Here is a 22,074-nt window from a genome sequence, read left to right on the forward strand (position 1 = left end):
AAATAAAAGCGATGGCATTAACGAGATCTGTGTTGAGTTTCGGGGCTCGATCGCTCAGCTCGTTGTCAGCTCCAGCCACCGGCTGCATGTTTTCCATTTAGAGCAGGCTGACAGAAGCAATAATGGTGTTTTCGCTACTCTTTGCAGACCACCTATCAAACTTCTGGGGCAGGAACGACTTAGTTGTTGACTGTAAACAGCTAAAAACAACCCTCTTCCATCTTAAATTTAAAGTATGTTCTATAAGCGGAGCTTTGGAGTTTGCAAGAAGACAGTTTCCATGCAAGAAAAGGATGAAAAACACTAATTTTCTTCTCGTTAATACTTGGCTTTTTCTCAATATCACATATACTGAAGCTTCTGAGGGAGGAGAGAGGGAAACTGAGGCATGGGGACTCCGTCTAAGCCCATGGGATAACAAGGATGGGGTGCAGAGCCACTCCTCACCGACTCCATCCCCAACCCGGGAAACCTGCATCCCATTAGTGGCTTTGGCAAAGCCTCCGTGCCCGCGCTTCGCTCATGTGAACGGCTCCCGTGACTCCAGCGGCGGGGACTTTCCTGCGCCGGGACTCGGTCCCATCCCCACAGGGCTCCCGGGGGCCAGCTCGGAGCTTCGGGAACCCCCGAGGAAGAGGAGCGGTGGGATGAAGGAGACGGGCGGTCCTGTTGCAAAGAGCTCACTATCAGAACACTGATAAACTGCTTTTCAGGGGTTTTGGCCACATAAAGCAGGTGGAGGTTCATCCTGAACCACAGCGATGCTCGGCCCAAGAAGGAAAAGGTTGGTGGGCCAGCAAGGCTGCAAAGTTTCACCAAATCTTTTCAAATTCAAGCTTAAAATGACCCCAAAAGTGAAAGGGAGATGAATCCCATTCTTCTGTGACATCTGGGTGGTCTCCTCCCAAAAACTAATTCTCTAATTCTTTCAACTTTCCACTACTTTCATTTTAAATAATAATAATAATAATAATTATAATGATAATAACAACAACAATAATAACAACAATAATAATAATAATAATAGTAACAACAACAACAACAACAACAATAATAATCATCATCATCACCATCACCATCACAAGCATTTATCTATATTGGATTGCACTGCTCCCAAACTAAAATCTAAGGGCTATGAGCTCAAGATTTTTGGCATCTACCAACCTAAAAGGGGGAGCAAAAAAGAACCAGAGCCTTCTCGAGGCAACCAGCGAAAGGACAAGAGGTACAGGTCGCGACAAGAGAAATTGCAATGGCATACAAGGGAAAACAAGCATTTCCCAGAGAGAGAGATGGGAAAAGGGGTCCCAAGAGGCTGGGAAGTCTCTGGACAAGGTCTTGAGCAACCTGGGCCCTCCCCAATACTCGTCCGCGCTACATGGTCATGCTCTGAAATTATAAGGTTTTTTTCCAAAGAAATGAGAATTATTGTAGATCTTCTACCTTAAGACAGCTCAATGAATGGCTGAATCTGTTCCCTTGCTGGTTTTTGGGAAAGACCAAGGATTACAACAAAAGAACAACATGCACGTGAGAAGGACAGAGTAAGGAAAGGATACCTCCCAAGCACAGTGCTGGGAAGAGTCCAAGGGTGGTTTTGCAGAGGACAGGTGCCACCCATTGAATCACCGGTATTCCTGTTGACCGTGTCCTAATCTACTGCGGACAACCCCAAATCCCCTTGCAGAGGTAACTGAACCCACCGTGGGGCGCAGCAGCAAACGACTCCGTAAATCACAGCGCTGCACTGACCGTGCTCCTCCCAGTTCTTCAGCCTCCCCTTTCCCATTTATACGCTGATTTTCTAGGCTATTCTTTATTTCTGGCCTTGCCTAGAACTGCTGAATGTGGGTTCCACACCTCCAAGCCGTGGCAGATGCTGCCCACGTTGCCACCCATATGCTGGACACGCCGCGACGGGGGAGCTTTACCGGAGCGGCTGACATTTCAACGGGTCTGTGCCTTTTTCCACTATGTATATCACAAGTGTGATCCGATGAGAGAAAGAATAAAAACCAGCATTTTTTCCACAGTCCATTACATCACATTTTCCCCTTGGAAAACTTTGTAACTTCATATATATTTATCCATACAGCCCCACACAAGCTGCACTATCTCTTTACGAGAGCAGAATACTCTCGTCACATTTATTAAAGGATAATCTATAGGAAAAACACACTACTGGAAAGAAATATGTGCCGGAGGGTTCCTCTGCCTTCTATTCAGAGCCTTTTGGAGAAGGCTGCAAGTGGCTGAAAGGCAGAGGGATAATTAAATGCCTCAAAATACTAGAATCTGCAATTAGGTCCATGAGCAATGCTCCTCTCCAAGGCAATGACCGCCTGTGAGGCCAGGTGATGCTCATGGAAAACTTCCACCCATTCGAAGGGATAAAATGGAAGCAGCGTTTTTCCACATACTGGGAAATGACAGGCGCTCTTTCATTTCACCAACCTGCTCCCACAAACATATAGAATAATGTGCCCGAGAGGTTATACAGCAAGTTTGGACCCCGGTCATTGCAAATAATAACGTCTACCTCCATCAGGGTAGAAGGCAAGAAACGGAGTGAACTCAGATTGACCTTAAAGAAATCCCTTAACCTAAAAATATAAAAGACAAACTGTTTCCACTGAGGGTTGCTATATAAAACCACCCTCAATAAAAGCGCCGGACTCCTTTCAAACTAACCTCAAACATGAAGCGAATTCCAGGCTGCTATTTTCCTCTGGCATCCCGGAATGTGCGGCTCAAGGACAGAACTGGCTGTTCGGATCAGCCCCTGCTCCTGCAGAAACGACTGTTTCCAAACACTGTTGAAAAAGCTGTTCTGCAAAGGGGTGCATTCCAGATCTAAACGTTACGAGGAGCAGGGCAAAACCAGACTTTGTAGGCTTTGCTTCCAAATTGCCACAAAAAAAACCAGAAGGAAAGATGTAGTATCTTTTGTTGTTGTTGCTTTTGTCTTTATAGTGTACTCACAACAACTTCATACTGCACAGAATTAATACTGCCCAGGTTCCACTGTAAGTTGGGGAATGACCTATTAGAGAGCAGCGTAGGGGAAAGGGAGCTGGGGGTCCTGGGGACAGCAGGGTGACCATGAGCCAGCACTGGGCCCTTGTGGCCAGGAAGGCCAATGGTACCTGGGGTGGGTTAGAAGGGGGTGGTCAGTAGGTCAGAGAGGTTCTCCTGCCCCTCTGCTCTGCCCTGGGGAGACCACAGCTGGAATATTGTGTCCAGTTGTGGCCCCTCAGCTCCAGAAGGACAGGGAACTGCTGGAGAGAGTCCAGCGCAGCCACCAAGATGCTGGAGGGAGTGGAGCATCTCCCGTGTGAGGAAAGGCTGAGGGAGCTGGGGCTCTGGAGCTGGAGAAGAGGACACTGAGGGGGGACTCATTCATGGCGATCAATATGGAAAGGGGGAGTGTCAGGAGGATGGAGCCAGGCTCTTCTCAGTGACAACCAATGATAGGACAAGGGGCAATGGGTTCAAACTGGAACACAGGAGGTTCCACTTAAATTTGAGAAGAAACTTGTTTGGGGTGAGGGTGTCAGAGCCTGGCCCAGGCTGCCCAGGGAGGTTGTGGAGTCTCCTTCTCTGCAGACATTCAAACCCGCCTGGACACCTTCCTGTGGAACCTCAGCTGGGTGTTCCTGCTCCATGGGGGATTGCACTGGATGAGCTTTCCAGGGCCCTTCAACCCCTGACATTCTGGGATTCTGTGAGAATCATAAAATCATAGAATCATTGAGGTTGGAAAAGACGTTTAGGATCGAGCCCAACCGTAGATGCCTCTGACCTTGGGCTGGATCTTCCAGAGGCCGATAACAGGTTTAGATGGGAACAAGTCAAGTCATTTGCAGAAAGACTGAACTTTCCTGAGCGGCTCTGTGCTGTGAGTCAGCGTGTGAGGACTATTTCTGGTTAGGGGCACACCCCACAAGACTATCTACTCAGGTTCGCTTAATCTTCGCAACAAAAGATTCCTATCTGCCAGCGCTGTCATTCCTGATTACCACATCACTTCCTCATCAGCCCTTATGTCAGCAACCAAATTAAGGTATTACACTCTGGAACATTTAACGTGATTACATCGGAGGAGTATTTACTCTTCCACTTGGGCAGATGCGACTGCTGTGAACAGGAGGATGGGGAGATGCCAAGTGAGTTTCGGCGTGGTCCACACCTATTGCTCCTTCACCGTCTGTCTGTCTGTCTGACACCACATAATACAAAAGCCAGGTCTTCTTTTTTTGATGATATTCAGCGTATCAGGGTGCTCAAAACATACACACGCTTTAAATAAAATTCAGACACACGCATCCACCCAGGACAACCTGAACTTCCAACGTCAGCAACTCCCATCCCCACCCAGCCCAGCACCCACTGGGGGAGATGGAATCAAAGAGTTCATGGGAAGATACAAAGAAATAATACAAATCAAACAACCCGCTGCTCACAAGACTCATCCCCAATGACACAAAACTCCCAGCTACGCACGAGAAACAAAAGCTCTGCAACCCCTATGATCAAACCAAGCCATGGTTCCAACTTTGGCCAAGCACCATGGTTGAGCGATTCATCAAAATACACAAGAACTGAGCCACAGAGCTAAATTATCTTGGTTTAACGAACTCAGCTCGAGTGAGATGGTGGCTCTTGGTGATGCACAGAATCCAGCTGTCGCCATCCCAACAGATTATCCACTAAGCACAAGTTGAGTCAACAAAGTTTGGCCAACTAACATCTAGTAATACAATCTTTATTTATCGTTTTGTATGTCGGAGCTGATCCACAGCTCTTAAAATGGTGAATACATTCTTACAGCTGGAATTTCAAACTCAAATATCTGCTGAAAGCCTTGTTCCCTGTGACGCTGTTGTTTTCCAGCCAACGTGAGTGGGTACCAGGGAACGAACATCAGGATGTCCCCATCGCTCCTCTGTCAGACCTTGCCAAAATCACGCCATGTGCTGCTTTTCCCAGGCACCTGCCCTCCAAACTGTGGCATTTCTAGTAGTCGCTCGACTCCAAAGCATGACAATTCTTTAAACAAGTAAAATGTTCATCCCCACCATCTGCAAACAGTCAGAACTGCTATGGAGAAGGAACAAAGCGGATGCTGCTTCTCTCTGATGAGATCAATGAGGGACATGAGGTCTGAGAGAGGATCCTCGAATCCTGGCGGCAGTTTTGGGCCCCTGACACCAAGAAAGGCCTTGAGGTGCTGGAGTGAATGGAGAGAAGGGAGCAAAGCTGGTGAGGGGCTGGAGCACAAGTGTGATGGGAGTGGCTGAGGGACCTGGGGGTTCAGCTGGAGAACAGGAGCTGAGGGGAGACCTTCTGATCTCTGAACTGCCTGAAAGGAGCTTGGAGCCAGGGGGGTCAGGCTCTGCTCCCCAGGAACAAGCGCCAGGAGCAGAGGAAACGGCCTCAAGTTGCACCAGGGGAGGTTGAGGTTGGATCTGGGAACAATTTCTTCCCCAAAGGGCTGTGGGGCATTGGAACAGGCTGCCCAGGGCAGTGCTGGAGTCACCATCCCTGGAGGGCTGGACAGACGGACATGAGGTTCTCAGGACATGGGGCAGGGACAGGGGTGGGGGAACAGCTGGACTTGACGATCCTAAAGGTCTTTCCAACCACAATGACTCCATGATTCTACGACATAAAACTCTACCCATTTTCTGCAGTGTGCAGATGCTCAATAGCAACAGCTACACAGCCCCACTTAACTGCAGCTCTCCTGCAGCACAAAGCACAAAAAAAAAGAGGATCCCCAAGTGATTCAACACCCCAAATCCCACCAAGCAAGCAGCGCAAGCTCAGCAATGAAGAGTCAAGGATAGATCTGGTGTTTCACTCTTCCACAGCAATATCCTTTAGCCATGACTCTTTTCCTTTCGGTCCTTCCTTTGCAGCAACCCAAAAGGATGCTGCAGCTCCCTGCAGCCGGCTTTAATGGATCCATTCAAGCAACAGCCTCGCTCTGCAATTATCATGCCTATCCGGTCCAACTAATGTGCTTGTTTACACTATCTGGCAAACTCCAGATCGAGTGTCATTTCATCACTGGGATTCTTTTGCCTAAGCCAAGACCAACAGACCATGGTGGTAATTTAAACGCTGAAAGCATGCACAGTATCGATCCGCGAGACTTGACGCCAGCTCGCCGTGACACGAAAACACATCCCCCAAGGGAGCTGCCTTCGGCGGGGCCTGCTGGAGAGGGAGAATTTAAATGAACGAAGGAGAAGCCGGCCGGAGGGATTAATATGCATGAGCACACGACCTGAATAAACGCTGCACTTGGTGCGGTTCGTTAGATTTGTCAGAAAGAGCGAGGGATTATCCAAGAGAACCATGTGAGAACACCACAAGCTGGCGATGGGTCTCTGCAGCAGAAACCTGTCTGGCGTCTAGGAAAAAACCCCATCGGTGCAGACGCGGTGCCTGAGAACACGTGAAAGCATCCAGTAATAACAGGTGCTAAATGAACAGATTACGGCTAAATATAATAAACACTGTCTGGAGTCATATGCTTCCCTTCTCCAGTTTTGGGGCTGACCCGTCTGCAAGCACAGGGAGACGTAGCCCATGGTGGAAACCACCCCAACTCCTCATCGCTGTGGGAAGCACCCAGACATTTCTGCTTTTCGGTGCAGAAGAGTCAAAGGTTCAAAACCCTTACAAAACAGGGGGTTTTGACAAGAGGGGCATCAGCCACCCCCTCTGGGTGTACTGGATGGGCCTCCTGCAGAAAACTTTGTAGATATGTGTCCTGGAAGGTGTTTGTATCTTGCCATTAGCAGTCCAAAGGGAGTGGGAGGTAGAGGGGAAGAACTTCATGGTTCTTCCATTGCTTAACCTCAACTGAGCCTCAGGAGATACATGTTTTCTGCTTAGACCCTTGAGAAGAGGAGAGGAGAGGAGAGGAGAGGAGAGGAGAGGAGAGGAGAGGAGAGGAGAGGAGAGGAGAGGAGAGGAGAGGAGAGGAGAGGAGAGGAGAGGAGAGGAGAGGAGAGGAGAGGAGAGGAGAGGAGAGGAGAGGAGAGGAGAGGAGAGGAGAGGAGAGGAGAGGAGAGGAGAGGAGAGGAGAGTAGGGTAGTCTGGAAAGCTCAGGAGGTCCTCCCGGTCCAGAAGGAACCTGTCCTCACTTTGTTTAGTGTTCATACCTGCTCTTAGGTCCAAGTATAAAATGTGTATGTGTTAGACTGGTTTCACCTTCAGCCAGATTCTCCAAGTCCCACAGCAGAAAACTGCTCTTCCTCTGGACGGACCACCTCGATCTTTACCAATTAAAGACCATTAGCCTAATTGCTCTCTTCCTCCCTACGTATCGTAGCACACAGAGGCCTCTTAGCACTCTGCTGGTCTCACATACCCTCCTGGAAGTCACACGTTGTTTTGATACACGCAAAAATAGGTAATAATAAGGGTACTTGTTCTAGTATTTAGCCAAAATCACCCACTGGATTTCTAATGCATGTTAAGTCTCTGATGCTTTGGTGAAGTTTGTTACATTTCTAGAATTGAGGGTTCATTTTACTAGTGATCAGGAATGAAAAGTCAACCTGAAAGCTAGAAAGTCAACCGAGGATATCTCTGGTTTGTTCACTTGAACACTGGGTGTGAAGAATCACGGAATCATTTCGTTTGGAAAAGACTTCCAACATCATCAGGTCCAACTGTTAACCTGGCACAGCCAAGTCCATCACTGCCCCATGTCCTGAGAACCTCCTGTCCGTCTGTCCAGCCCTCCAGGGATGGTGACTCCAGCACTGCCCTGGGCAGCCTGTTCCAATGCCCCACAGCCCTTTGGGGAAGAAATTGTTCCCCAGATCCAAGCTCAACCTCCCCTGGCGCAACTTGAGGCCTCTTCCTCTCGTCCTCCAGCAGAACCACCTTTTGGAGACCACGTTCCCAACTCCTGGCTCCCTGAAGTCTCATAGGCACATTACAGACACAAACCAAAACTGCATGGGCACATAAACCTGGATCACGACCAGCCATGGGCTAGAACAAAACCCACCTTATCTTCCATTACTCCTACCAGCAGCAGAGCTGTTACCTCAAAGCTAGATTTTGTCACTACAATAGATGTTGACGTACATCTAATAAACCAAACATCGGTCACACGAAGCAGTCCAGGTCCTAAACAGTCTATCAGGTGCCATTTGAGGCATCCACCAGCTGCTACTCCAGTAAAGCACAAGTCTCTGTGTCTTATCATCCACCTGTCTCCTGTGGGCATCTAAGACACCGCTGGGCTTCTATGACAGCAGCAGACACCACATTTAGACACATGTACCAATCCCCTCCTATTCTAGAGGAAAACCACACTTGAACACTGAAGCATCGATTTAGAACAAGAGTCCAAAACTTCCCACCATCATCAGGTCGATCTGTAAATTCTCCTAACAGAACCAACCTAGAAAATAACCCATTTATACATCTAACAGCAGCAACTATTGCGTTGTGTTTAAAAACACACACACACGCCCTGGAATCAACAGAACCTATAGGAATGCAAATTACTATTTTTATCATGGAATGGGGGGGAACTGATAGAAAAGCTGAAATAAATCATACTGTAGGGTTCCTTGCTATACAGTGCCACCTTGCTGTCAATTCATCGATAAAAGTGACAGCTGCTCAGGACCGACGCTTCGGTGCAAGATGTGCAGTGTGTTAAACTCAAGTGATTGAGCTTCGGGAAGGAACTGTTGGCTGAGATATATTAAAGCCAGCTCAAAACACAATCCTGAGAGCCCGACTCTCAGCTTATTTGGAGCACACATCTCCTCTCTGCTGGTTTCTTCCAAAGCTCCAGTACCGCCGTCAATCCTTCACATGCTCTCCAATGCTTTGGCTTGAAGCAAGAAGAGGTCAAGTGTCCTCTCCTCCATCTTCTCTCCTTCATAGGGCTCTCACACTCCAGAGTCACCTGCCTTTCCTCATAAACCTTATCTCATTCATTAAGCTCTTAATCCACGCGTACAGCACTACTGAATGCCAGTCGATACGTGTACTCTTTAAATCAAACAGGAAAGAAATCAATGGAAGAGTCCGACAACAGACTGCGCTGGGAATGGTTGTCTGAGACGTAACAGCTCGTTCCTGAAGGACACAGGGTAGCGAAGGCTTCTCAATCAGCTGCCTTGCAATTAAAGTCACCTTGATGGATAAAAGCACCAGCAGCCCTGTCTTGTGTATTTTCCCCAGATGTTCATCGCGCCGCTGTGTGTGTTATTTCGGAAAGCTGACTCCTCAAATATCACAATAAGCTTTCCAAGAGCTAACGTGTCCTTGCTCTGAAACGACAACCCCGCGATACGTCCGTACTTGAGAGATCCCAAGGAGAAGAATCACACAGATATGTCAAGATAGCGTTTCCCCGCAGCTTCAAAGACAAGACTTCCCTGCAAAACTGACTTTACCACCCACCAAGGTCCAGCTGATACCTTCCAGGGAGACCCAGCAGCTGAGCCGAGCGTCGCTTCGCTTTCACGGCAGCAACAGGAGCGCTCGGCGGGGGGGAAAACCCCACGTTGTGCAAGGTGAGGGCAGGATGTCATGAAAGGCAGCTCCATAAAGGCTTCTTTATGGACAGCTCTTCCTCTCCAGCTCAAGAGTGGCAGCTCCCGAGCACGCACAGATCACTGGAGCGGATTGGGTTTCACAGGACGTGGAGGTGAAGGGCAACCACCTCTGGCCCTCTCTGTTCCCCATCAATCCTGCCTCAATCAGTAGGTTAAAGGTGAATGTGGGCCTTATAGCTCCAGCGGTGTCCGTTTCCCCGCTCGGATGACTGTCTCACGGCCTCCTGCAATTAGAGGGCTCGGTGGGGAGATCCCTCACCTCTCCTCCCACCAGCACCGACCAGCTCCTGCTCTTCATGCTCCATGGAAGCGCCTGAAGTAGCAGGAACCTGCTGTAGGGCGGACGGACCACGAGCAGACAGAGCTGTGGGTGCTCAGGAGGGGACAGGGTCTGCAGTTGAGTCTTGAAGGAATAAAACCCAAATAAAACACGTTCCTGTCCCAGTGCAAGGTCCGCTTTTGCTGAGGTTCTTCATGGCGTCCCGTCTGAACGGCTGCACTGATTGTTTTACCGTAAAATACGCATGAAAACGGGAGAAAGGAATAACAAACGACTACGTAATGTTTTACTGCAGACGGGCAGGGAGCCGTGGGGTGTATGGGACCAAACAGCAGACCACAGCGTGCAAAGCCCCGTCGTTCCTGAATAAACCCCAAGGCTCAGCCTAAAGCACTAAGGTGAGAACAAGTATCTCCCACCCCACCACCTTCTGATTTCCACACCTAAACAAAACTGGTACACGGTTCACACGACGGCTTGAAGAATTTAGCGCCCAGCCATGAGGTAGAAAAGTCCATTTCTCGCTTTCAAGTTCCTAATTTCCTCCCTTGATTTCTTTTGTCTAGCCCCAAAATCTCACGATGAAATAGGATTTGATTGTTTGCTTGTTTTTATTGTCCCCATCTGCAAAGTGTCGACAGACTCCACAATTTCCATTGCCATGCCCTAATGAAAGAAGCCCAGGCGGCGCTCCCCGTGTAAGAGAAGTGCTAACAGGATATGTTTGCACTCTTGGTTTCTTCGTTTGAAGGCCCTGGGGGGCATCCAGGCACTTTGAATTCCTCCCCACGCCAATACATCCTTCCTGGATCAAGAGTGATGGATTCTGAGCGAGACCGAGCAGCCGGACAGACTAGGGAACTGTGTGATTTTAATACAATTGATCTACAAAAGGCTGTGTTTAAAGTAACACTAAGACCAGCTTAAACCCACCAAAGCAGGAAAAAGCAGAGTTAAGGCTCTAAATCCACTCTGAGCTCGCGCTTTTGCGTCTCCTTCCCTCTCCCATCCTCTTTCTGCAGGGCGTGGCGAGCAGCAGCTTGGATTTGCAGCACAAACTTTGAAGCATCTTTTCTTTGTGAGTCAGACAGTTAACACTGATTTACAAATAAATAAACTACTTAATGTGCTCTTTTCAAATACTGTTGGGTTTGGGGCACTGAAAAGAAAAAAACAAACAACAAAACCAACACACCCTGAGCATGACAAGCAAGAAACACGGTGGTTTGGCCATGACCCTGGAATGTCCTTCCCGGTGAGATGGGTTTGCTGCGGTCTGGGAGATTCCTGCCCGGCTCCCTGGGCAAAGCCTGGCCAAGAACCCATGTCTGAGCATATCTCCATGGGTATTTGCACGTGGATGCATCAGAGTGGAGGAAAAGGTCCCTCTATTTGCTGTGTGTGATGGATCTCCAACAAGGAGCATCTTTCCTATGAGTACTCTGAGCACCATCAGAGGTGCTGGAGGAACATGCCCATGCATCGGAGTCCAGCCTGACTTTTAGGAGGTTCCAACACATCTCTTGCTCCTTCTTAGATGTGTCATAACTGCTCTGAGACAGCTTTGAATCAAGGTCCAAACGGCTTCCAGAAAAGAGAAAGCGTTCTGCTCTGATGTTCCCAATGGGGGTTCAAATGGATGGTGCTAACATCAAGGCAGAAGGATCAGGTGATATTAAGAGCACGAAATAAGGTAAAATGGCCCCTCATTAAACAACTGCAGGGTTCTGGTTGTTAATTTTGTGTTGGTTTTCTTTTTAAAAAGCCATTCCCTCCATCCCATCTTCTATTTCTTCACTTCTTCCAAGTTTCCTACGGAGATACAGGGTGGGAGACAGAGGGATGGAGACACCTAAATACCTTGATGCATGGAAATCAAAGGGCATTGGAAGCACAAGGGGTGATGTGGAAATACATCCCACATCCTCACATGATCTCCAGATGTTGGGGTACACCATGGTCACCAGTGAAACAGGTACCACATTCTCACCATAGCAGGTTCCTAACCCGAACCGAAGGGCACAGCCAGTTCCACCTTCCAAAGAGCAGACGACTCGGACAATACAAGTACTTCAAATTCATAAGGTTTTAAATGAGCCTTAATAAATCTATAACTTTACACAGTTACCTTCCACCGAGTGATTACAGCCAACATTTTCAAAGGTAATTTCATGCCAAATATGGATTTAGAAAACAAATCCAGGCATTTATTGAGAGAGAAAGCTAACGTATGAGTCTTCTTTTTTAATTAACAAAACTGTTCTATTACCCCATGCAGATAACTCTTAAGAGGAAGCTCAGCATGATGCTGAGTGGCCCAGACACCACTGAGGTCCACCAGAAATTAACACCAGACTACAGCTTTGAAAATGGTTCCCCCAGGCGATTTGGCATTCAGGAAAAACCAGCCCAGTTTGGGTCTGTGGAAGCACAGAGGTGTCACGGGGGATGGAGGAGATAACATCTCCATTTCTGGGAAGCTGATGTGGCTATGGCTTCTGGATGCCTATAAAAGCATCTATCACGTTCATGTGCGTTAGGAAACAAAACAGCATTTAATTGGCAGTAACGCGCTCGGCTGGAAGTCAGACACATCTGGTCTCCATCATCTGTTTAGACTCTTCGGGTCTTCGTGTTTGCACAAGACCCAGCAAAACGGGCAGTTATGAGTTGGCCTGTCGGCACTGCCATAATGACCGCGATTAATAATGGCGGTTGCTTTATCCAAAATATACCAATCGGTGGAAGGAACTCAGAGACGAGCAACAAAAGTCATGAACAGCCCGGAGATACAATCTTAACAGCAAACCCCTGTATTTAAGGGTAATGATAAAACTAGCTCCAACCCATCATTGCTGGGTGATTATGAATTAAGGCTGCAACTGGAACACGGGTCTTCACTCCTCTTGTGTCCTTAGTGCACAAGATGACACTTGTGATGAAAGGGAGTTCAAAATTCCGCTTGCCCCATCCCTGAGACATCCCAGGCCAGGTTGGATGGGCTCTGAGCAACCTGAGCTGGTGAAGATGTCCCTGCTCATGGCAGGGGTGGCACTGGGTGGGCTTTGAAGGTCCCTTACAATCCAAACTATTCTGTGATTCCATGATAATGTGGCAGAAGCCATGTAGCAATGGTTAAATAATCAACGCAAGCACTACTAAGCAAGGACAGAATACAGGGTAAACGCAGCAGCAGAGGGATGCAGCTAAAAGGAGAGGAGGGAACGTAAGCTTAGTGAGATGTAAAAGGTAAAAGTCCCTTTGCAAAGGGCATTAAACACTAACGATGACCAGCAAACAACGCATACAACAGTGCTACTCAAAAAAAGAGTGTATAGATGCTCCACACTGCAATGGGTGTTCGGGAGAAACAGCCGAGCTGCGAGACCGAAGATGGGGCACCGTCGTGGGCTGGGGAGCATCCCGAACCATCCAGGAGCTGGACTTGATGGTCTTTGTGAGTCCCACCTCAGGACGTTGTCTAATTCAAACCATTTGGAGATGGAAAACAGCCCAGCAAGGGAGCAGATGAGCTGAAACCCATGAGTCACCCGCTCACCTCTCCCTCACTGCACCCAGCAATCAGGGTGGCACCTCCTCCGCCTGCAACTCACGACAGAAACCTGGGTTCAAAGACGCAATACGTGTGAAAAGGAGACACCTCGCCGAGATAGTTAACTTAACTGATCTTCTCTCTAATTCGATTTTCAACTTCTGTTGCATCTGCTAGCAAAACAAGCGGGGAAAAATAGGCCAAACCGGCTTCAGGTCTAACGAGCGTCTCTCTGCACCATGGCACCTTCAGCAAGCTCAGGACTGGCTCCAAGGCTCACCCAGCCCCTTGTTCCCACACTGCTCATCAGATAATTTGACTTTGCAGGGCAGGGAAACCACATTTAACCGCAAAACGTGAAAACAAGTTAGAAAACAAAACCAACAACCCAGGGCTTCCTGTCTGCTGAGAACTGAGCTGTGTGTTGGCTTGGGTGCTGCCTTGGAGCTCCTGGAGGGACTGTCTTCATCTATTGATGAACATCCATGGATGAACATCTATTGAAGGTAAGAGTAGAGAGGTGGTCAAAGCCTTGCAGTATCATGTCGAGGCACAGACCCATGTGGCCTTAGTCCTTCAGCCCAAATTTGCAAGAGCTTCCCCTTGGCCACCATGCCCAGGGGTAGATACAGAAGCCCTGTGAGAAACAGCAGATGTAGGAGATCAGGCTACAACTTAATCAACACAGGCTCATCTTGCACAAGCCCAAGCCTCCAAGTGCTTTTAAAGCAGTCAACGACCAAGACAAATGGAGTCTTAAAAACCTTATTTATCATCCGATGTTTTGATAAGAAGCAAAGCTGAGCAACCACGAACATCAGCATTACTGCATCTCGCAACACAGCCCCACAATTTGATGTCTCCTGCAGCAGAGCAGGTGGTTCCTTAACACCAAACGTAAGCCCAAGAAATCCAGGTGTCCCCATGGGTTTCTCTCAGGGTTGAGTCTACGGGATGAGTTCACACTTCACCTTTTCCCCTCTCTCTTGGCTCATTTTTCCAGAAATCACATAGGGTTGTTAATTCCTTCGAAGCCCACCAACCCAATATGGCCAGAACGGGCCAGCAGGTTCAGAAGTCACTGGGGGAAATCAGGAGGGACACACAGAGGAAACGACCGCACATTTCATACGGCTAAAAGCTCCAGCCTCACTTTGTCTATCATATCTTTTAAATGAAAATAAACCCAACCAAACACTTCCAATAACCTGCAAACAATGCAGAAGAGACAGGAATCCTCTATGAAGGTAAAAACGGCACAGAACAGCGATGGGAGGGAGTTGTGTTCCTGATGGGAATACTATTTTATTAAGCATTTCTATTGGAAACGGGGAAAATCAATGCATTGGGGGAGATCTCTCATTATCCAGCCGGCCAGCATCCAACATGAACCCAAAATAACCACAGCTGGCTTTCAAACACAGTGAAAAGTTGCACTAAATGTTTGCTACTGGACAAGCACGGAGCAGAAGAGCCGCTCCACACCCAGCGACACTGTTTGTCTGTCTTGGCCTCACCGATGGGTCTGAAGAGCTGACACTCACATTCATCACCACCACCACGTTACAACCGTCCAGTAGAACAGAAGAATGATGGAGCAGAAGAACGGAGCTCCCCGTCCTCACCTCTTGCCCATGAAAATGAAAAGCTAAACCATTTGCAGCTGGCCAGAGGCTGCGGAGAGAACAGTGAACGTATCGCATGTGCAGGCCTGGGGATGCTGTGGAGCGTCCTGGAGCTCTTCAGCGGTATCTGGACATCTAACATCGTATTTGGACATTTAATCGTATTTGGACATCCAATCGTATTTGGACATCCAGTCGTATTTGGACCGAAGCATCTAAGTCACTTTTGAAAGAAAGATGCAGAAGACTAAATTAATTAAGCACTCTTCATATTTTAGCAAGGTTATTCATGGAACTAAATTTATTTCAGGTTTCTAATACATAGCACTGAGTGTAGATTAAACTTTAAGGGGAAAAGGTAACTATTGCTTCCTTGTAAAGCCTTAAATATTCGTGTATCACTGTCAGGCCCTTATTAGAAAAGGCTCTTACAGAAGGATGAGGTGCCCCTTGGTTTACTTTATCACTTCATTAAGGGGTTTTACGGATTTAGAATCGTTCCGGGATGGGAAGAAAAGTCACTTTTTAACATCCTCTCTGCTCAGAAGAGCAATTTGGATCCTCTGGGCTTGACTCTTTTTCCTCTTTACCATACGGTGATGGAATTGCTCCAAATTTCCTTGAGCACAAGGAGCAAATGAGGATTTCGAAGTACAGAGGGACCTTACGCTTGATTCTGCCCGAGCGAACAAACAGGAATCTGCATGTTCCCACACAATGGCGCTTTTATAGGGCTTGTTCTCCATTACAGTGATTGACAATCAAACCCGTTCACTACCTTTTTTCTACCTTTTTACATTGTACTAAGAATTCATTTAGGTCAATCCCTTAAACTTCATCATCACACATTACTTTGAAAACTCCCTCTCATCTACAATTCCTCTGTAAGAACGAGAACTGGGATATATTGGGAAGGGACAGGGAAATCTCTTCAATCTCCCTATTTTGTGCATATTTTGCCCCGTCATTTTTCCTCCCTTTTATATATATTTTATAGATTTTGCTCAGCCTGTCTGGGTTTCGGGTTGGAAAGAGCGTTTCAGCAGCTACCCCAGCATTCCTTCCCGGGCACAGGAAAACAGCCGGGAACACAAACATCTTCAGGAGGTCTCTTTTTCCCCTGTTCGTACCTTTAAGTCAATATTGTGTTAACATTTAGTGGCTTAAAAGAGAAAGAATGCAACGTCCAAAAAGGACGAATTAAAAACAAGTTGAAGAACAAACTAAGAGCTCTTTTTGCTGCTGGTTAAGCAGCTCCACCGCTCCCAGGCCCTGCAGAGCAGCAAGAAGCACCAGGGTGGTGGGAGCATTGGAGCTCCGATGGCCCCGGAGCAGCCAACGGAGCTTCACGCAGATGGAGCTTGGTGACAAATTACATGTCACGGGATGAGGTCATGGGCAGGGTGATGATGGAACTGGCTCCTCTTTGCACGTTATTGCTGATGTCAATAGGCCAGTGATAGGTGGATTCTTCTCTATTTGGATGTTGTCCATTGTCTGTCCAATAGTTGGCACCAACAAGCATCCCTGTTATCCAGGAGATGACCCAGGGCTGCCTGTCCTCACCTGAAACTCAACAGATCACAGCATCTGCCCTTTCGCCCCACAACATACAGAAAAGCTATTCCTTTGAAATGAAAGAAAACCAGATTTGGATTACCTTCCAAAACAAAGAAGAGAATAAGTTGGGGAAAGACCTATTAGAGAGCAGCGTAGGTGAAAGGGACCTCGGGGTCCTGGGGACAGCAGGGTGAGCATGAGCCAGCACTGGGCCCTTGTGGCCAGGAAGGCCAATGGTACCTGGGGTGGGTTAGAAGGGGGTGGTCAGCAGGTCAGAGAGGTTCTCCTGCCCCTCTGCTCTGCCCTGGGGAGACCACACCTGGAATATTGTGTCCAGTTGTGGCCCCTCAGTTCCAGAAGGACAGGGAACTGCTGGAGAGAGTCCAGCGCAGCCACCAAGATGCTGAAGGGAGTGGAGCATCTCCCGTGTGAGGAAAGGCTGAGGGAGCTGGGGCTCTGGAGCTGGAGAAGAGGACACTGAGGGGGGACTCATTCCTGGGGATCAATATGGAAAGGGGCAGTGTCAGGAGGATGGAGCCAGGCTCTTCTCGGTGACAACCAGTGGTAGGACAAGGGGCAATGGGTTCAAACTGGAACACGGGAGGTTCCGCTTAAATATGAGAAGAAACTTCTTCCCAGTGAGGGTGTCAGAGCCTGGCCCAGGCTGCCCAGGGGGGTTGTGGAGTCTCCTTCTCTGCAGACATTCAAACCCGCCTGGACCCCTTCCTGTGGAACCTCAGCTGGGTGTTCCTGCTCCATGGGGGGATTGCACTGGATGAGCTTTCCAGGGCCCTTCCAACCCCTGACACTCTGGGATTCTGTGACAATGCCATGTACAAAGGGGAGTATTTGCCAGAGGAGGAATTGTAGAGGGCTCCTGTTCAGCGTTCTCCTCGTCTAAGCTGAATTCGTTTGGCTGCGTTTTGCACTTATGAACCGTTCAAACATTTCGCCGCTAATGCACTGGCTCGGACCAGCTCGACCTCACCGAGCACTTTTAACGCATTTCATTCTTCAAACAGCCCCAGCTTTCCTCTTCAAAACCCCTGCATTCAAGTCCTGGTGCCTGGAAAAGAACCAAAGCCTCCACATTTCCTCATATCCACGAGGTCGCGAGTGTGTTGTCTACTGCGGTCAATAAAGTGCCAAGAAGCTAATGAAGATAAAAGTGTCAACACGCAGCACTGTTACCTTTCCCGTGCAGTTATTTTGACCATTTTGCAAGCAAATTCGGCAGCTACTGACAGGCCCAAGTCCGAAAAGTAAACGCGTGGCATCGCAATGTTATTAAACTTCTTGCGGCTCCGCGGAAGTGTCATGGGATGACTGATTGCTCCCTGCACATCAATTGGATTCATAGAAGTTCTCAAACCCTTGCGGGTTAAAAGCGGCTCCAGCATGAATCAGAGTCCCAGTGGTAAGGAGATCATCGATACAAGGGATTATGCAGATTTAAGAAATACCCTCAGCACCCGAAAGTTTTCAGAATGCAAACTCCGTCAACCCTGAAAACAAGAAGCACTGCATCATGATGGCAGGAGGGACAAAGCCAGGGGGGTTTAACAGACAAAAAAAGATTGTTTTAATAGGAGAGAAGCATCAGTCATTGAGTCTTACTTCATTCAGACTTTCTATCCAACCCATCCATCTTCAGTGCCAAGAGATGACAGGACCACCTCACTTTTCCCCCCCGGTCTAGTATATCAATGATGCCCATTTCTACCCCAAACAAATGTCTGGCTAGAATGGCCCTTTTCCCTCAACTGGCTTGCCAAGCCCCACAAATGCCTCAGTACCTGCCATGGTCAACTTGGCTCCAACGGGACCCCCTCAAGAGGTGGGCACCGCCGGGTAGAGCCTTCCCCAACCATCTTCCCAACAGCCACTTTGTCATTCATGGCTGGGGACCATCTGCGGAAGAGGGGACCGGGGCGGCGGGGGGGGAAGAGCGAAGCCAAAGACGGACACAAAACGGGCGCGTACCCTCCCTGCACAAGCCCGAATGCAAATTCCTTCGCCCTCGCAGAACGCCCCCGCGGGCTTTATCTGCGAACAAAGGTCCCCGAGGCGGGCGGTCTCTGCATCACTGCTCCCTCTGTCAGCACCACCTGCTTGGCGTCAGCCGGGAGAGTCGCCGACTTATCTTTTCGCCGCGTCTGCAGAAGCCAACGGGAGCACAATGGAACTCATCGGCCCCGGGTCAGGCAGGGCTTTCTTTCTCGCCCCTGGTACCACCAGCCCTTTTCACCTCCATCATCTCCAAGACCCCGGAGCGCTCAATGAGAAGGTGGCTTCGAGCGCGGGGAGGAGGAGGAGGAGGAGGAGGGGGGAAATATAGGTCTCCGACGCCGTTTCCCCTCCTCTCCCTTCCCTTAAGACCTGATGGTCTTCAGTCACACATCTTAAAAGAAAAACAAAAAACAAAAACACAAAGACTTACTTGTCTCAAGTCGATGAAGGCCAACTGCAGCGTGTCCCCTTGGAACCCAGGCACTGGGCCGGATCTGGCAAACTCTGTGGGAAAGAAAAGAGGATAAAAAGCGCCTTTAACTAACCATGGACAGGGAGATTGGCAGACGGATGACAGGGAAGACAAGAGAGGCTGGGGGAGAGGAGGACCGCGCTTCTAAGGAGTCATGTCTCCCTCCCTTCAGCCTCTTTGTTCGCCCTTCAAAATTCGTGTCATCAAAACACCATTAATTCCACCGTCCTGACAGCAAGGAAACTGTACTAATTCGACCTGAAATTTATTCCCATGAGCCGTACTGGGCTCCAGAGTATTTGTTTTGTGAATGGACAAACAACTTGCCGAGAAGAAAGGGGGGGATGGGGGTGGAAAAGTTTTTCCTCTCGACACAATAAAATCTTCAGCTGTGAAACTCCTTTCAGTTCCGAAAGCTATTTATATTTTAGGGTGCCGAAGGAATTTTCTAATTTCACGCCTGTCGCCAGGCTCCATAAGCGTTCATCAAAAAAATATGCCCAGCCGCATCATTAATTATCCGCCGGTGGATTATCTGCATTATCTGGTACGGTGCGCTATTGCCAGCCTACGGTCGCCCCAAATGGGAAGAACCGCGGCCATTATGCGGCATATTTATTTCTGTTGGATGAAGACATCTGACAAGTGAATAACATTGGCTTGTGAAGCGAAGAGAATATGTCCAAGGCCACGTTTACCTCCTTCCAACGTCATCTGGCCAAAATGTCATACTTAAGTCATTTCGTTTTCTTCTAATCTGTTATTTAAGCCAAGCCTAAAACCACCAAGGGGGCCTTGAATGAATCCACGTTAGAGGACCTTGGCTCCTCCATGCCCTTTAAGAGCTTTTACTTGGTTCGTGCAGCCAACAACTGCACATTTCCAAGTGTGGCTGTTGAAAATATGCCTGAGGTTGATTTTGCCCAGCTTCACTTAGTTTTCACCCTCTTTAGCTACAGAAGTAACAGCTTTATCTCTGCTCTCCGTGCAACTTTTCATCACCGAGGGACCTAATTAATGAAGCCACAACTCAACACCATGAAAGACTCCAGAGGGACGTTCTGCCTTTGGCTGAACTTCGTTGTTCCCGTGGACACCGAAGATGGTGAACACCAGAATGAGTTTTCTTGAGGTGCAACTGAGCGTGATGGCACAAATGAAGAAGGGAGGCAAACCAGACACCAGCCCACTGGTTTTCAAGCTATTATCGCCCGACTGCTCTGTTTCTTACCATACAGGAACCCTCAAAACAGCTCCTGCAGCTCCACAAAGCTGAGCAATAAGGATGGCTTGGCAATGACGAGGACTTTGGCTTCTGTCTCTTTGACTGCGCAAAGGTACTAATGGGCAAATGTCCTTAAATGCTCAGCAGAGTCATATCATGCCAGGTGGTCTTTTCCTCAACGCTTTTCCTTCCAAAAGTTATCTCATTTTTCAAGCGAATGCCGCAAAAGAAGGAAAAATAATCATCATAGTCCTATTTTTAAGGACTTCCTATAGCAGTCCAGACATGTGAGCGGTTCCCGTGGCTTTAATGAGGAAAGATTAATGAAGCAGACAGTTGGGATTCAGCCCTGTTCCTCAAATGCCTTATTCTGGAAACCAGAGCGGGGTTGTTTGTCAGTTTTCTCGTTCCACCTTGCATGAAAAGCTCGGGATGGAGAACACCCCTCAACACAGATGCCGGTACCTCCGGGTACCAGTTTTCAGACACCCGCCGCTTGGCTTTTCAATATTTTCGGATGCCAGAAGAGCTCTAAGATTGAAACCATCACTCATCTTCGCAGCGACCGCTCGAGCGGCAGCTGCTGCAGGACAACACCAAACACGCCGGTAAAGCCATTATTGTTATCCAACGCCACTACTAGAAATGAAGAATGGAAAATAAAGAGCAAGTATGTAAGCGACTGTTCAGATTTGGGTTTTGGTAAGGATAAGTGCAATTCGAAACCAGGAGAAACCATCTGCGGTGGTGGCTATGGGCTGTTTGCTCAGGATGGGACTGGACAGGCTGGAGCTGCAATATTTAGGCTGCGAATACTCAAAACTGAGTTTACATTTAACCCTCAAAAACTGTTTTAATTAATTCTAACTGTAAAAGCGTTTTAATGTACGTTCGCTATAAAATTTGAGTGCAGCTCGGCTGTGCCAGCGCACACACGCAAGGGAAGACTAACACAAGCTTTCTGACTCTGATCTGCAAGGCATAAATCATCTTTACGCATCCGCTGTACGCCCCACTGTCTCATCTGGAAAAACTATCCCGAAAGCCACATCAATCACTCGCCCACTTTGGAGAAGGACGCACCTGAGAAGCTAAAAACATGGAGATGAGAGAAATAAGTGTCTGAGCATCCTCTCGAGGGATGCTCAGTGTTGCAGATGTCCCCAGGTTGAGGGACCCAACAAACTGTCCCACCCTCCAAGGATGGGGTCTCATCATGTTACTAATTATATCTGAAGAAGCACTGGGAAACAGAAAGCCTGAAAGGAACTGCAATGAAAGGAAGTTTCTGTTTTGGATGTAAGGGCTTCGCAGCTGCTAGGGATCTGTTTAGAAGTACACATGGAGTTGGGAAATTGAAGATCTTCCCCAAAGCAGGAATTTCGAATCCTCATGAGAAAATGCCTGTGACTGGGTCTTGAAAGTTTTCTCAAGGCTCGTGAATTTATCGCTACCATCATCTGCTCATGGGCAACTCCAGGCACATTCCATCCCAAGACATGGTTGCAGGTCTCTCTCTTAGGAAGGAATGGTATGGGGGCGACACTGGAGGAGCTATGGGGTGACACTGGAGGAGCTATGGGGTGACACTGGAGGAGCTATGGGGAGACACTGGAGGAGCTATGGGGAGACACTGGAGGAGCTATAGGGTGACACCGCCCGTGACAACAACAGCAGCACATTGAACCAACGTTTGCTCCAACAGCAATTCTCATCAAAAGAACAGCCTGGAGCTTCAACTGCATTA

The 22,074-nt window shown here is 48.4% G+C and overlaps 1 protein-coding gene across 7 annotated transcripts in view; it reads right to left on the bottom strand.

The window, feature by feature from the left end:
• EXOC6B (exocyst complex component 6B) overlaps positions 1 to 22,074 on the bottom strand; it is a 317,698-nt gene that overhangs the window by 54,779 nt on the left and 240,845 nt on the right. For 6 of the 7 annotated variants that reach the window (XM_065836317.2, XM_071808429.1, XM_065836315.2 and 3 more), the window contains one exon: positions 19,061 to 19,134. In XM_065836317.2, coding sequence (XP_065692389.1) covers positions 19,061 to 19,134 — 74 coding nt within the window. Of the gene's footprint in view, positions 1 to 17,811; positions 18,126 to 19,060; positions 19,135 to 22,074 lie in introns of those variants that run through there. The other variant, XM_071808430.1, reaches the window with a different exon arrangement.

Source organism: Patagioenas fasciata, chromosome 4 (genome assembly GCF_037038585.1).
Source record: "Patagioenas fasciata isolate bPatFas1 chromosome 4, bPatFas1.hap1, whole genome shotgun sequence".
Taxonomy (NCBI): Eukaryota; Metazoa; Chordata; class Aves; order Columbiformes; family Columbidae; genus Patagioenas; species Patagioenas fasciata.